Genomic DNA, 16064 nt, shown 5'->3' on the forward strand with positions numbered 1-16064 from the left:
TTCATACAAGTCAGACTGACTAAATAGTAGAGCACAGGCTTTGATACAGAAGGCTCCAGGTTCAATGCCTGACATCTCTAACTAGTTCTGGAAAATATTCTACTCTGAAACAGCAGAGACAGCTGGTGTCAGTCAGCATACATAACAATGCTCTAGTTGGCCAAGGGTCTGAAACAGCTTCCTATGCTGTCTTCCTAGATTTAAAATTATTTATGATTTTACCTTACTTTGTGCTCTTATTTCCACTTTCCCTATTTTGTGACCTTTTTGCTCTTGGACCTGCCCATCCCAAAGTCTTTCATTTCTTTCAAATACTGGTGTCATTCTCTCTTGCTGCCCTCCCTGCCTTTAACTCCTACTCAAAACACTGAAGGAATACCGTGAAACTCGTATTTTAAAGTAAACCTCTATTTCTCCTATCTGCTTAAAACAAAGCCATAAGTGAACACAACTGCACCAATTCAGATTCTTCCATTATTATAGAAACTGAATTGAATGAATTTGACAAAATAATAAAGGAAGGGAAAAAAAACAACTGATAAAGAAAATCCACAAGCTGTTACTGGAGAGAGACCTAGGGGAAGTAGTTAAGAACAACATGATTAAGTGGATGCAAAATATTGGAAATCAAATATCCTTAGTAAACTGGGAGAATGTAGGGAAAAACAATATGAAATTCACAAAATGTAACACTTAAAAGAAAATTACCACAAAATGTTTTATAGATGGTATATGATACCAACCAGATCAGCAAAAAAACATAATAGTAATAGTTGTTGGAAATGCAAAGACAAACCAGGCACCATGTACCACATGTGGGGGAAGTATAAAAGAATTTACTGAGTCGAGAGGAAATAGGTCTAATCTTATATATGATAACCGCTGCACATATGGTGAACACAAGGTATTGGAAAACTGATACAATACCAATGCTAGAGGAATGGATAGTAAAACTAAATGATCTTGCGGTCATGGATAGATTGTCTATGTTTATTGCAGGAAAGTCAATTCAACAATATGAAAAGAAATTGGGGAAAGTGTCAAAATTGTGGAGCCAGATTGAGAGCGATCATTAAAATTCTGTTCAAAACAAAACCATCAAGGATTAGAGATTATGGAATGTATATAATAGATAGATAAGAGATGTTACATGTAAGAAGTTAACATGCAGGTATCTCCCTCTTAGATAATATTATGTTTACATTTGTTTGTCTGTTTTATGTATTATTAAAAAAATAATATAATATAATATAATATATATGTATATATATATATATAAGATCCTTCTGTTATAATTGTTTCCTCATGCCTTCTTTCTTTCAGGGTGAGCAAAGTATGATCTGGGGATTATAAGCAATCGCCACTCCAAGATGTTTTTGTGGCCCTGAACAGTTCCAGAATCCCTAGACCAAGTTTTTCCACTGGTAAATAACAGGGGTGAATTGCTGCTCTTAACCTCCAGGTACAACAATTTACCTTTTAAATACATTTCAAGTCCTCCTCTGTCCTGTTTAACACTGAAAAATATTCATTTTTGAGAGCCAGAAGTGGATTTCTGATTATCTGTGGGGGGGGGGGGGGGGGGAGGTTGTTTTATTTTTCAGTAGTTCAGAGGGTCTTGAGATATAAAAGAGGCTCACAGACCAGCTGCATTTATCCATTTCCTTATTCTATAGTTGTTTTTTGTCCCTTGCTATCACAACAGTTTGTTTTATTTCACAATTTTTGTTTTGTTTTGTTATTGCTACCCTGGAAAGTGCTGTGGCTGATGGAGCTTCATAAATAACAGATAACAAAACCAACATTGCTGATCACAGCCAAAATGTAGTGAAAAACAACAGCATTTGCAAAGCTATAGTATTGTGGAAAAGCATGAAAGTTTATTCCTGTCCTTCGATGGAACAAACAAATCTAAACAACCATGGAACAAAAACGGTCAAATGCTGCTACTAGCTTCTAACAAATGCACATTGCTTTTTCTGCAGTAAAGCAAAGATTAGTAATCCAAAATCATAAATCATCCAGTGTAGATACTCCCTTTGCTATAAATTGCTCTGGATCCTCAACCAGGAATGCTCTGAATCATGAATCTGATTGAAATGCATGAAATAAAGAACTTCAAGCTTGCTGAGACTTCTTAAAATTTTCATTTTACTAGAATCTAAGTATTAGGATTCAAACCTACACACATGATAGATAGTAAGTCCCATTTTACTCTTCTGAACGTTTTTCTAAATGGATTCTAAGCAGGATTGAACTGTTAGTCGGATAACTTAATTTTTACTACCAAATATATTTACCCTCTTATTTGCTGAATTGATACTAACCCATGGCCCTATCTATTCTTTGATGGGCATTACTCTAAAATTTTACAGTAAACTCAATATATGGCATACTTTCAGTTTCAGTTTGCCATGTACTCCTGCTTACCTTCAAGAATTTTCAGTAATTTCTTCTCAGACATGAGTTCCAGCTGTTCAAGACAAAGCCTTTTGATGTCTTCTATGGAACAGTTCTAGGAGAAATGATGGCTCTTTTGTTAAAAATGCAACATTAGTACAAGACCATTAAAAAAACACACACAACCAGCTACTGTTCTCATTACTTGTAATGGACTTCTTTTCCAGCTTTTGAAAAGAGATCAATACCACTCTAACTTAGTCTCCAACACCTTCATTTTTATTTTAAGAAAGAAAACTGTATTAGTCAGTTGCAGGAAAAACAGCAAACCTGAGGCACAATTCTTTTATCATCATCTTTATTTTCTCAGTAAATGATCCTAAACCACTTTGCTCAAGTTATAACAGTTTGGGTAGACACTGAGACCAACCTGTGATGCTTGTGGAGTTGATGCTTTAGTAGGCTATGAATCATAAGCTGGGCTGATGAAGGAGAGGTACAGTTTGCTATTCAGCCTCAAGCAACAAAATGTCTTGGGGCCACCTTGCTCTCTAGTAAGCACTGTTAGCTGGCATTAATCTTAGGTATACAGATTGCCTTCCTGCCGCAAATTCCATACTTAGTCATGGTAAAGCTGTTTGTCAGTATTACAATTATTTCTGCCTAAAGCTAACCAGAGTTTAACTTAAGGCTGAAACTCCTTTCAGACTGTTGTCTAAGATACTGATTTATTAAACTTGTCTTTCTTTTTATTTTTATTAGAAAATGAAAATATGTTCCTCAATGGTTCAGCATCTGAGTCCCTCCAAGCCATTCCAGCTACTTTACTCAACCTCATGATGGAGAGTCTATATTTCTCCATCAAATCGCTTCCATAGCAAGTTTATAAACAACCCAAGTGCTTTCCAACAGAATGAGAATTTCTATGAATCTTCCCCTCCACTCACACATTTTTTGGCCTCAGACATGGGAGGGATCATGGTGGCCAAAATATTTGTGGCTTAATAAATTTTGCTAGGTTTCTCTACAATAGAAGGAGCATGAACATCAATATAGTTAGCTAACAGGCAGTCACTACATGTTGCTATGAAACTGGTACTAGAGCCTTAAGAGAACAAAAAAGGGAGTTGCTCTCTTTCCATTCCACCAATTACAAAAACTTCCTCCCCATAAATGGTGACACAGACAGGTATATCATAATGGGAATATGGGTAATTTTCTTACCAACTAGAAGAACCTGCAATAGTCTTATAGAGCACCAACCACCAATAATGTTGCTTTTTGTTTATTTTTCAAATTCTGCCTGCCCTCAAGTTCTGGTTACTTTATTTCCTAGCAAGCATGCCATACATCTCTTGGGAGTAGTGTTCTCTTTAATTATAAATGACTTATTTATAAACTGCCAAGTTGCCACACTCATATCTGATGGCATTATGTCCAATTAAAGAAAAATTTCAATATCCCCATGGAAATGCTATAATTATATACTACATTATTCCATATGCCACAGTAATTAACGTTATTTACATTTCCAGCCTGCTCCATTCCAAGGGCTGTATAACAGTATTTATTAAAACACACATACAGACAAATATATAAACACAGAATGCTTTTGTAGCAGTCTGATCTTAATATCTACTGAACTACTATTGAACCAGCTTACAAATGCATAGGATACACACTGAAAAGGACTGCCAGCTCTAATTGGTAGGTTAATCAAGTACAGCTTAGTTGATTAATCAGTGGAAGAGTCAATTTTAATTGGGAAAAGTATATTTTAATTGGTGGGGTTATAAGGTAAGGTCACAGTTGTCTATTTTTGGGTCGTTGGGGGTTGATATTTAGATTCTAGTGTTATCATCATAAAAACACACTCAAGGCCTAAACACACCAACACCTTGTGCCGGCCTGTGGGGGGAGTCAGGGCGCAGCGTTCTCACGCTGGACGCCCTAACTCCACCCCATGGCGCCATTTTGGCGCACATTGCTCCACATGGCGTGCACCATCATGACACACCTCTGGTGCTGCATCCACATTATGTACCGCTGAAGGGGCATCATAAAGCTGCTCTGCTGTGGTTATGGCACCCCTTAGAGGGTGTAAAAAGGAGGTGCTTTTGTGGGTCCTTTTTGTGCTCTTCAGAGGCTGGATTGGGGCCGCACCATGAGGTTGACCGCAATCTGGCCAATAAAGGGGCAGCTGCATGCCGCTCCTTTACGGGCAGTCTGGACAGCCCCTCAGAGTTCAGAAAAATGCACCTGTGGGCTGCATGCAACCCTCAGTCCCATTTTTGCAGCCTCTACAAACTAAGATCACAAAACTTCCTTTAAAATAAAATCAAAATAAAATGTGTTTGTTTGGGGGTTTTTTTGGCTTCCAAATGGCAAAATGTCCTCAATACCTTAAAACAGGCCACAAATACCATGGCTAGCCTAACTTTGACAAGCCCTTAACAAACGTAACCTACAAAAATGGCTGAATATTGGCCCAAATAGGAACGGGAAATGTGACCTTACGTCTTGTTTGTCCAGCAGGGGTTAAAATGGGCACATCAATAAACTGTGCCACCCCTGACATAATTGAAAGTGGTTTTATTTTAGAATCTGTTTAATAAGCATCATCAACAAGCCAAGAAATAATGGCTGAGTTCCTTTTTCAGGGAGTCTTCCATTTGAAAAGGCACATCTCAAGATCAGCAGGACTACTTTCTCTGGAGCAGAGGAGTGGGTTACAGTATTTTGCAACCATGAGTTTTTAATTGATATGTTACTTATGTCAAATTAGAAATTTTCCCACAGTACATAATTTAGGAATTCCTGACTAGCTAAGCTATAAGTTATATTACCCTATTTTCAGCGGGTATGTTTGGATATCACAATAAGCCTTGGCTTGTTCAACATAATGTCAAAACTAGAAACTCCGCCTTATTGCTCTTCTAACGTCTAAATTAGGGGAAGAATAAATCTATGTTCCAAGTTCAGATGTCATGCTAAACAAATCATAGACAGAGTCCCAGGATTTTTAGCTAGTAAAGAAGCCAGGAAGAAAGAAGGTCCATTCACTCGCATGCTTGCTTGCTCAAAGTAAGCTACAATTTATGGTTTATTACATTTATATGTTTTCAGCATCTTAACAGATATCTTCTATTATTATTATTATTATTATTATTATTAATTTATATTTCCTGCTTCTCCCTTCGGATTGATTCTTATTCTTATTCTTATCCCACCCATTTCTCAAAACTGGGACTTAGAGCATCTTACAAGATTAAAAACAGTACAATTAAAAACACAGAAAAAATGTTAAATTAAAACAGAATTAAATTATTACAATATTAAAAGAATTGCATAAAAATATAGTTAAAAAGATAAAGACGTTTAAAATATTTAAAAGAATACAACATCCAGCCCATTCTTTAAAAACCTTCTGCTTTCAAAGCCTGTCTGAAGAGGAAGGTCTCTGCCTGCTGGCGGAAACCCAACAAAGAAAGGGCCATTCTGGCCTCCCAGAGCTTAGGGGCAGCCACAGAAAAGGCCCTCTCTTGTGTCCCCACCAACCGTGCTTGTGATGGTGGTGGGACGGAGAGAAGGGCCTCTCCTGAGGTTCTCAGAGCCGGGAATGGCTCATACAGGGAGATACAATCTGCCAAATAGCCTGGAACTGAGCCATATAGGGCTTTATAGGTCATAAGCAGCACTTTGAATTGTGCCTGGAAACAAACTGACAGCCAGTGGAACTGTTTCAATAGAGCCGTTGTGTGATTTCTGTAACCTGCCCGTTAACAGCCTGGCTGCAGCTCTTTGAACCAACTGAAGTTTCTGAACACTCATCAAAAGTAGCCCCAAGTAAAGCGTGTTACATTAGTCCAAAGGGGACATAACCAAGGCATGTACCACCATGTCCATAGCCAACGTTGGACTGGGCGCAATTGGTGCACAAGCATTAAATGTGCAAAAACACTCCTGGTCACTGCAGAAACCTGGGCCTCCAGGTTCAAAGCTGAGTCCAGGAGTATCCCCAAACTGTTCACCTGCATCTTCAAGGGGAGTGTAACCCCATTTAACACAGGCTGAATCCCCATTCCCTGATCTGCCTTCTGACTGACCAAAAGCACATCTGTCTTATCTGGATTAAGTTTCAATTTGTTTGTCCTCATCCAGTCCATTACTGATGACAGACACTGATTTCGGACCAGGACAGCCTCCTTGGATTGAGGTGGAAAGGAGTAGTAGAGTATCATCTGCATATTGATAGCACCTCACCCCAAAACTCCAAACATACTCTCCCAGCAGTTTCATGTATATGTTGAATAGCATAGGGGACAACACAGAACCCCGAGGGACCCACTCCAGAAGGAAAGAATGGAACCACTGTAAAACAGTACCTCTCAAGTCCCATCCCAGAGAGGCGCCCCAGAATTATACCATAGTCGACAGTATTGAAAGCTGCTGAGAGGTCCAGCAAAACTAACAGGGACGCATTCCCTGTTATCTTTTCAGATACCGACCTGGTTTGAATGTCCTAGTAAACCAAATCCTTTTTTAAAAAAATAAACGCTCCAGTTGTCTCCAGTCCTAATTTTGAATACAATGGCCCCTTAGTATCCGCTGGGATATCAAAATCCATGGATGCTCAAGTCCCATTACATACAAAGGGGTAGAGACCATTCCTTTAAACATTTCATAACCAAGGAGGATATTCTCTTTTTCCAAGAGACATAGTATACAGAGAATCTATGGTTAAATGACTTTATCTCGTGTTCTGTGAATACCTCACCTAGTAATAAGAAAGGAAGAGCACTAGGTGGTTTAGCAATTCTACAATAGGGTAGTAAAATGGGGTTCATTTATAGAAAAATGGCAAAATCAAGGTCTGCTTTTTGGAATTTATATCTTTTTGGAATATTTTCAAGCCATGGATGGTTGAATTCATGGATAAAGAATCCACGGGTAAGGAGGGCTGATTGTATTGTACTATTCTCCAATAATGTGTAACACCATCATTTATTTATTATTAAAAATGTATATTCCAGACTTCAAAATCATTATGCCAGGAAGGTTTATAAACCTTATTATGAGAGAATAATATACATACCAATCTTATTACCTAGTCAGTTTCATGGATAGGCTAACTCAAAATCATCATATGAGTAAATTGAGCTAACAGAACTCTTGACTGGCAAAACCCAGACAATGTATGACCTGGGTCACAGAATAGTGCTCAAGCCTTAGAAGGCTGCTCAACTGTCATCTGGCAACAGACATTCCATCAAACTGCAACAAAATGACAGCAAGAAAGTAAATCCACCCATTGGCTATCCTGAGATACCAGCTTCATTTGGCTCATCCTCTCCCTAAACTGTTTTCATTCCAACTGACCATTATTAGTATTATGCAGTTGGCCCTTGGTATCCACTGGGGTTTGGTTCCAGGCGGCCCCGTGCGTTAAAAAATCCGTGGGTGCTCAAGTCTCATTAAATTCAATGGATAGTAAAATGGTGTCCCTTATATAAAATGGCAAAATCAAGGTTTGCTTTTTGGGAATTTATATATTTTAAAAATATTTTCAAGCCATGGATTCAATCCGTAGATAAAAAAATCCTTGACTAAGCAGGGAACACAGTACTATTTTACTGTGTGACTTTAACCAGTGCCTGAGTTCTCCCTGACTTCCTCTCCTCATTGATTTGTCCTTTTCTACTGAGTCTTCTAGATAGTAAATCTACAGAGTATCTCTGTATGCTGCTCTGGGAGACTTTTTTATGGGGAAATGCCTTAAAGAAATACCTCAAATAACTATAGTTTTTTGTGGTTTTTTTGGGCTATGTGGCCATGTTCTAGAAGAGTTGGCAACATAGCCCGAAAAACCCACAAAAAACTATGGATGCTAGCCATGAAAGCCTCTGACTTCACCTCAAATAACTAATCAGTCCTGTGCAGCATGTCTCCTAAGAGTGAATTTGGACATCAATGAATTGGATTATTTCAATTAAATCTATGTATGTGAATAGGTATATGTGTGTGTGTGTGTTATAGTTATGTCAGATGTGCAATTATGATGGTTGTAAGCAGCCTTGAATCCTGCAGTGGGAAAAAGGCAAGATATCAGATAGACAGACAGACAAATAATAGATACATAGGAAAATTATCACAGAAATGAAATAACCACAGAAAAATTGCAATTAAATGCAGTGACTTTCATGCACAATAGAAAAGTTGCTATTTTCAATGCAAATAGCAGTACCATTCATGTTTCCTTTGCCTTCTTAAAATCTAAAGAAAACACATTCTGCTTTGGGGAATCTCTTAATTCTAACTGTAAGTTTAAAACAGCAATCCTACTGGTAAGTGGGGATGAATTGTAACATCACTAAGGGTGCATCTACAGTGTAAAAATAGTGAACTTTGACACCACTTTAATTGTCATGCCTCCATCCTAATCCTGGGATTTGTAGTTTGGTGAGGCACCAGCACTCTGGCAGAGAAGGCAAAAGACCATGTAAAACTACAAATCCCAGGAGTTCATAGGATGAAGCTACACATCATTATTTCTAAAGTGTAAATGTACCCTGATAAATATGAAGCCCGGTAGTTTTTTTATTATTTTTAATAGGTTTTCCTTTCTTTAGCTTTTTCTCCTATCTATTTCAAGGAGAAAGAAGTCATCTCCATGAGTTCAAAGGCTAGTATAGATCTACTGCTTTGTTCAGAGACATCTGAAGGCTGCAGCTCTTGCAGATCTCTCACCTCTTTACATGTGTCCAATAAGCCTGTCTTTGAAGTTAAACAACCATCAGTCCTGGAGGTTTCTGCAATGGCTGGAAGGGAAAGGGCATCCAAGTTCAGGTCGTCCCCCACCCCTAAGAGTGGATTTCTGTCTTTGCCCTCAGAGGAAGGGATCCAATGGCCCCTTGGATGCCTTCCCATAGATTTTAAGATTATAGCCCAAGTTGCCAGAAGATGAAATTGTTTTGTCTCTAGAGTTAGTAGCCCAAAAGAAAGATACTGACTATAAGCCACTATACAGTGTGATTTATGGAACTGGAGAAAAAAATTATGCCCACAAACTGATTACAGCAGGATGTAACGGTAACACATATTTAGCATCTGAAATACAATTTTAATCCTGATAAAAGATGTAGAATTACTAGAAAAGGAACAAACATCACATTTTCATCACACCAATGGTTCTCAAACTTCAGCTCCCAGAATCCCTCAGCATTGGCCATACTGGCTGAGACCTCTGGGGGTTGAATTCCAAAACATTTGGAGGGCCACAGTTTGAAAAACATGGCTTTAAATGACTGTTGACGAAATGTGCAGACTGTCCTTTATAAATGTTGAACTGGCTCCCCATTTTTAAAATCTGACATTTCAGTACCTTTAAAACATCTGGCAGCATTTTTTGCAATTTCTTTTCTCCTATGATATAAAAACATTGTCGAAGCATTTCCTTCTTGTCTGTGATGTAAAAACTAACTGGCTTTAGTTGCACACTGAGATCTAGTCCACCTTCTTCTATGTCACTGGGTTCTTGCCCCACATCTTCCTTCTCTGGAACTTGTGGAGTACCTTTTGTTTCCTAAAATGACAGAGAAAACTGTTTCAGTCATGAGCCCATCAAAAATGTATTTGACTCTATAGCAATCTCAGCAACTGACAACCAACATGGTGTAGTAGTTTGGGAGTTGGACTACAACTCTGGAGACCAAGGTTCGAATCCTGGCTCAGCCATGAAACCTACTGAGCGACAATGGGCAAATCACACTCTCTCAGCTATGGCAAACCTCTTCTGAACAAATCTTGCCAAGAAAACCCCAGGATAGGGTTGCTTTAGGGTGGTCATGAGTCAGAATGACTTGAAGGCACACAACACACACACACACACAAGCTTTGTCTACAGACCTGACAGCAGAATCATATACATGTCTACTAAGAAATCCCACTGAGTTCTTTTTTAGTTAATTTATATCCCACCTTTCATCCAAACTCAAGACAGCACACATGCCTCTTCTCTTCCACCACGTCATCCTCACAACAACCCTGTGAAATAGGCTAGGTTGTGAGAGAATAACTGTCCAAAGGTTACTTAGTGAGTTTCATAGCTCAATGGAGACTTGAACCTGGACCTCTCAAAATCACAGGAAGGAATACAACATGCTGGATATGACTGCTGCTGCTTCAGTCTCTCAGACCTCCTGAAAATGGCAAAGGAGAGCAAACAGAAGAAGAGGGTAGAAACTGGACAGGAAAAACAAAAGAGCATGTGTTTATTGGAATAGTAGATTGTTGTTGTGTGCCTTCAAGTCATTTCTGACTTATGGCAACTCTAAGGCAAACCAATCATGGAATTTTCTTAGCAAAATTTGTTTGGAGGGACTTTACCTTTGACTTCCTCTGAGGCTGAGAGATCGTGACTTGCTCAAGGTCACCCAGCAGGTTTCCATGGCAGATATGGGATTCAAACTTTGGCCTCCAAGTGTCCTAGGCCAATACTGGATGCTTATGTTTTGACTGTGCGCCTGCTCTATTATTTTAATGATGTTTTAATTTTGTAATATTGATGTTTTAGCCTGTGTGCTGGTTTTTATTCTTCATTCATTTTGATTTCTGCTATATGTTGAGCAAATCCTACAGTGCTCTATAAATAAATGTTACTAATAATAATAATACTCAAACCACAACACCATGCTGGCTATAAAAGTGGCATATATTTAATTCTTAGTTACAGTTAATACAGAAACTATGACATTGTGCCACTTTTTATTGGTAATTGTTTTTAATGGTATTTTAGGGTGGGAGGGAGATTGGGGAACTAGGATCTAATATGTCCTGTTATGATTTTATCTATTGATATTCATGTTTGATTTTATTGTTTTTGTTTGTTGTTACCCGCCTTGATCCAATACAGGGAGAGGCGGGATACAAATAAATATTATTATTATTATTATTATTATTATTGCCTTTATGGAAAATATATGTTTTGAGGAAGGATTTAAAAGAAGTATGAGGTGTAGTTTCAGAGGTGTTCTGGAAGAGATTTCCAGATACATGAGACAAGATAAGAAAAAGCAAAATCATTTGAGGAAGTGGGACCTCTGGATACCTAAAACATGGTGAAAATGCAGAAGCAAAAATGATAAGACAGGAACCTAAATCCTGTTGGTAGTCCTGACTAGAGTAGATCCATTGAATTGTTGGGATTTACCAACATATTGACTCAACAGTCAGCAACTGATTGAATAGATCTACTCTAGTTGGATTAACCAGCAGGATGCCAGCCAAGTAGTGGCAGTCTATTAGGATAAACAGGATGGGAAGAAGGAAGCCATGAGGAGCATTGAAGGTAAAGAAGATAAGTGTGGACAGCACCTACGGTAATAGTAGACAAGAACCCAGAGATCTACAGGGGGTAGGTATGACATGATGAAAACAATAAGAGAGTAGGATGATTGTTTGGTACAGAGGTGAGGCAAAGAAAAACCCGTTGTTATTGTTGTTTGCCTCCTAGTCATTTTTTCACGTATGGCAACCCAAAGGCAAACCTATCATAGGGTTTTCTTGGAAAGTTTCTTCATAGGGGTTTGCCATTGCCATTCTCTCAGGCTGAGAGTGGCTTGCCCAAGATACAGAGAAGAAATTTTCAGAAGGGTAACGTAACTATCTTTGCCTCTTACAGCAAAAGAAACAGTCCTGTGGTACCTTAAAAAGGTGTTACTTATTCTGAAGAAGTGACTGTAGTCTATGAAAGCTTATGCCAAATGAAGCCTGTTAATTGGTAAGATCCTGCAAAAATAGATGTTAAAGAGAAGACTTCCACAATCAAGGTGAAAGACACTCAGAACGCAGACCAGTTTTGCTGTAAAGCCAGAGAGGGAGAAGCATATTTTTGAAATGGCTTAAAGAAAGAAGTGTCATGATTTGGCAATGGGTTGAGTATGTAGAAGAAAGGAAAATTATCAGTTATGAAGCCAAAATTACATGCTGCTTCAAAAGAGGGCATGAATGAGAGAAAAAAGGAAATCTTACAAAGGAAAACATAGAATTTGTATATGCTGAACTTCAGAGGACAATAAAGTGTCCCAGTGAAAAATAATAGGAGGGCATCTGGAGATTCATAATTGGGGTAAAAGAAAAAGTTCTCAAGTGGAGAGGTAAAGCTGAGTGTCATCAACACATAGAGCCTGTGAGATTTGATGAGGTCCCATGGGAATGTTTGCTGTCCAAAATATATAATTAGGAATAACTTGATCATTAGCGTATGGCATTTTCCAAGCCACAAGATCTTTAGCATATGGCTTTTCCAACCTGGTGCCATATCACAACTTATCATTTGCCACGGTGATAATGAAATGTATTAGAACAACAAAGAAATAATAATAATAAAAACAACTATGTCCTCATCTGCATTGCAGAAATAATCCAGTTTGACACTGCTTTAAGTGCCATGGCTCAATGCTAGGGAAACAATGGGATTTGTAGTTCTGTGAGCTATTTAGCCATCTGTGTCAGTGCTATGGCACCACAAGAAACTACAAATCCCAGAATTCCATAACATTGAGCCATGGCAGTTAAAGCAGTATCGAACTGGATTATTTCTGCAGTGTAGATGAGGCCTATGAGAAGGTGCTTACATTTTCCTTTCTTCAGTCTTCTCTCGGTCCCACCATCATCCCAGGCACGCTTGGTGAGGACATGAGAGAGGGCCTTCTCAGTGGCTGCTCCCACCCTCTGGAACTCTCTTCTGTGGGAGGCTAGGCTGGCCCCTTCCCAGCTTTCCTTTCGCCAGCAGGCAAAGACATTTCTGTTCAAGCCAACTTTTAATTGTGGCTTTTAGAATCATACAATCGTAGAGTTGGAAGAGACTGCAAGGGCCATCCAGCCCAACCCCATCCGCCATGCAGGAATCACAATCAACGCATCCCCATTGACAGATGGCCAATCCAGCTACTCGTTTGAAGACTCCTAAGAAGGAGGGACTCCCACTACACTCCTTTCCTTCAGAGTCTTTCAAACATTCGAAAGCTTTTATATGGGGCATGTACTTTAGATATTAAAAAAAAACAACAAACTTTTGGATAGTTTATATATGTTTTTGTATTGTTTTATACAATAGTGCTGATGAGAAATCTGTACTCAGGACACGAACAGAACATGAGACGAAAAACAGAACTGCTCCAATTGCAAGGGGGTTCACCTCTCCGTTCACCACCTTACACGCAGAACATATCATACGAAGAGCAGGCTTTAGACTCAGCCAAAAGGAGCAGAAAAGACAGGGGAAGGGTATACAGCAATCTAAGATATGCCAAACGACACCATCCTATACTACCAGAAAACCATCCAAGGCTTGGGCAATTATTAGGGAAGGTCAAAGAAAAATGTACAAAAGGCTAGTGCTTAACGCTGTGTGAACAAAAAAAAACCCCCAAAAACTAATGACCAGGAGGGACCAAAGTCCAATTCAACACAGACAGAAGGGGATTGGACCTAGACGAAAAGAGTCCATATCAAGGAATGAGGACTGCAGTTAAGAAATCAGAAGAAGGACTGGAAAGGGCAGCTATGAACGACTAGACAAGGATCCCCAAAGAAGTAAAACTATACAACCTGAGACAGTTAAGTGAGGATCTAGTTACTAGTCCAAGCCCATAGTATCCCATCTCACCTGTACGGATGTGAGGGCTGGAGGAGAGTGAGGAAAGCAGATAAGGAAGAAAAGTCAATTCTTTGAGATGGAGAAGCGTGCTGAGCTCCTATGATGGTCAAAACGGGCTTAGAACATGGTAAAGCCGAAGTCTCTATAAGGAAGTCAGGGCTGGCTTACAATTGCAAGTCCAGTGCTGTACAATCACATGAGACGGGAAAGACCATTAGAAAACGGCTAGTTGTTGCTGGAAGGGAGAAGGTTTAGAGGTAGCAGAAAGAGAGGAAGACTGCAATCCAGCATGGTTAGGACTCCAATGAGGAGACCATGGACCTGGTGCCCAAAAGACCCGAGTCGTAGGACTATAGGGCCAGGGTCTTGGGGATGGTTCATCCACCAGGGTTGCCATGAATCGAGGGGCTGACTTGCGGGCAGCTAAACCTAATAGCCAGAAATCCCCAAGGTTCCTAAAATTCCCATAGCGAAACAGCGAATAGAAGCAGAGAAGTGGGGATACGGGGCTCCTGCGAGAAGTCTGCTCCACAGGGAGGATGAGGAGGGGAGGAACTGGAAGCCATGAGTCCAACGGAGGGGCGACTAAAATGTACCTGGTCAAGGGTCCTGGAAGGAACGACTCCGGGAAGCTGGGTAGTTTTTAGCCCGGGAGAGACGGTAAGGGGTGTGATATGATCAACCTCTGTTTAAATATTTGATCGGGATGTCATATTGAGGAGGGAGCGAGCTTGTTTCCTGCTGCTCCAGAGACTAGGACCCCCAATGAGCCCTGGATGCCAGCTGCCAGGAAAAGAGATTCCCCCTCACATTAGGAGGCACTTCCTGACATAAGGGCTGTTCGACCGTGGAACAAACTCCTTCTGGGAGTGTGGTGGTCTCCCTCCTCCTTGGCTGGATGGCCATCGTCAATGGATGCTTTGGCTGGAGTTCCTGCATGGCGAATGGGGTTGGACGGGTGGCCCTGTGGCCCCAATCTCTGCGATCCTCGTGGTCCTGCCTCTTTCCACTGCCATCTCTACCTTTCCTAGCATTGTTTTATTTGTGATTGAGTGGCCACGTCCCCCTTTTGTGGCGCCTGGGCCTCTTGTTCTCTGGCTCAGCCAATTGGCAAGAGAGAGAGAGAGAGCCCTCTGCGCCTGCGCCACTCCCTCCTCGACCCACTGCCAGCAGGGGCTACACTACTATGATACCTGGCTGAAGCCGCCGTGTGAGCAGCGCCTCCGTGCTCCGCCGCTTCCGTTTCGCTGCCCCGCCGCCGCCGGTCTGACCCACCAGCCCCCTCCTCCTTCTCTGGGACGCCCCAACGGGAGCGGTGCGCTTCTTCTCCTTTGGCAATTTGCGGGCCCGTCACACCGCTTCCTCCCTCGAAACGGCCGCGACGGCCCTTGTCTCTTTAAGAACTATTAAACCCGGGTGGTGACTCTGCCGTCGCGGTTGATGACGTCATCATAAACGCCGGGGCAATATAGAGATAAGAAATTGTAGAGTGTGTCATGGCAGCGGATGGGAGGCAGCTTCCTGGTAGCCTTTGAAGCAGCGCTTGCACCCCCCCCCCGAGAGAGGAGAGAGAGAGAGAGCGTCAGAGGGGGGGTGGGAGGCTATATATAAGATCTCCAAATTAAGAGAGAGAACTTCCAGTGTTGATCCTTCAAGCGCCCTCCTCTCTCTCTTTGCATTTTAAGGAGGGGTATTTAGATTAGGCCTGAAGAAGTTAGTTTAAAATGCAATCCAGCATGCAAAGGAGGCGGCTTAGAGGAGCTCACACTGGACTAGCTACCTCTTCTACACCCATATTATATACACCTAGAGGAGATACAAATATTCCGAGATGTTGGGAGCAATATATCTATATATATATATATCCACGAAAAAATTATAGAGGGAGAGGAGTATCGCTTCCCCCCTTACTCTCTCAAAAATATAAAAGTCCAGGATATATATGTAATGTATGTATATGTATGTTGTATAGCTGCATCCCCCCCTCTCTGAGATACAATATATG

The 16064-nt window shown here is 40.5% G+C and overlaps 1 protein-coding gene across 4 annotated transcripts in view; it reads right to left on the bottom strand.

Moving 5' to 3' along the window:
• Nucleotides 1–15316, bottom strand: part of CAAP1 (caspase activity and apoptosis inhibitor 1) — a 36192-nt gene extending 20876 nt beyond the window's left edge. For 2 of the 4 annotated variants that reach the window (XM_042452039.1, XM_042452038.1), the window contains exons 1-3: nucleotides 15253–15316; nucleotides 9782–9982; nucleotides 2431–2515 (exon numbers count right to left, since the gene is read on the bottom strand). In XM_042452039.1, the coding sequence (XP_042307973.1) occupies nucleotides 2431–2515; nucleotides 9782–9850 (154 nt within the window). In that variant the 5' untranslated portion in view covers nucleotides 9851–9982; nucleotides 15253–15316. Of the gene's footprint in view, nucleotides 1–2430; nucleotides 2516–9781; nucleotides 9983–13034; nucleotides 13074–15252 lie in introns of those variants that run through there. The other 2 variants (XM_042452036.1, XM_042452037.1) reach the window with 2 other exon arrangements.
• Between the last annotated feature and the right edge of the window lie 748 nt (nucleotides 15317–16064).

Source organism: Sceloporus undulatus, chromosome 2, assembly GCF_019175285.1.
Source record: "Sceloporus undulatus isolate JIND9_A2432 ecotype Alabama chromosome 2, SceUnd_v1.1, whole genome shotgun sequence".
Taxonomy (NCBI): domain Eukaryota; kingdom Metazoa; phylum Chordata; class Lepidosauria; order Squamata; family Phrynosomatidae; genus Sceloporus; species Sceloporus undulatus.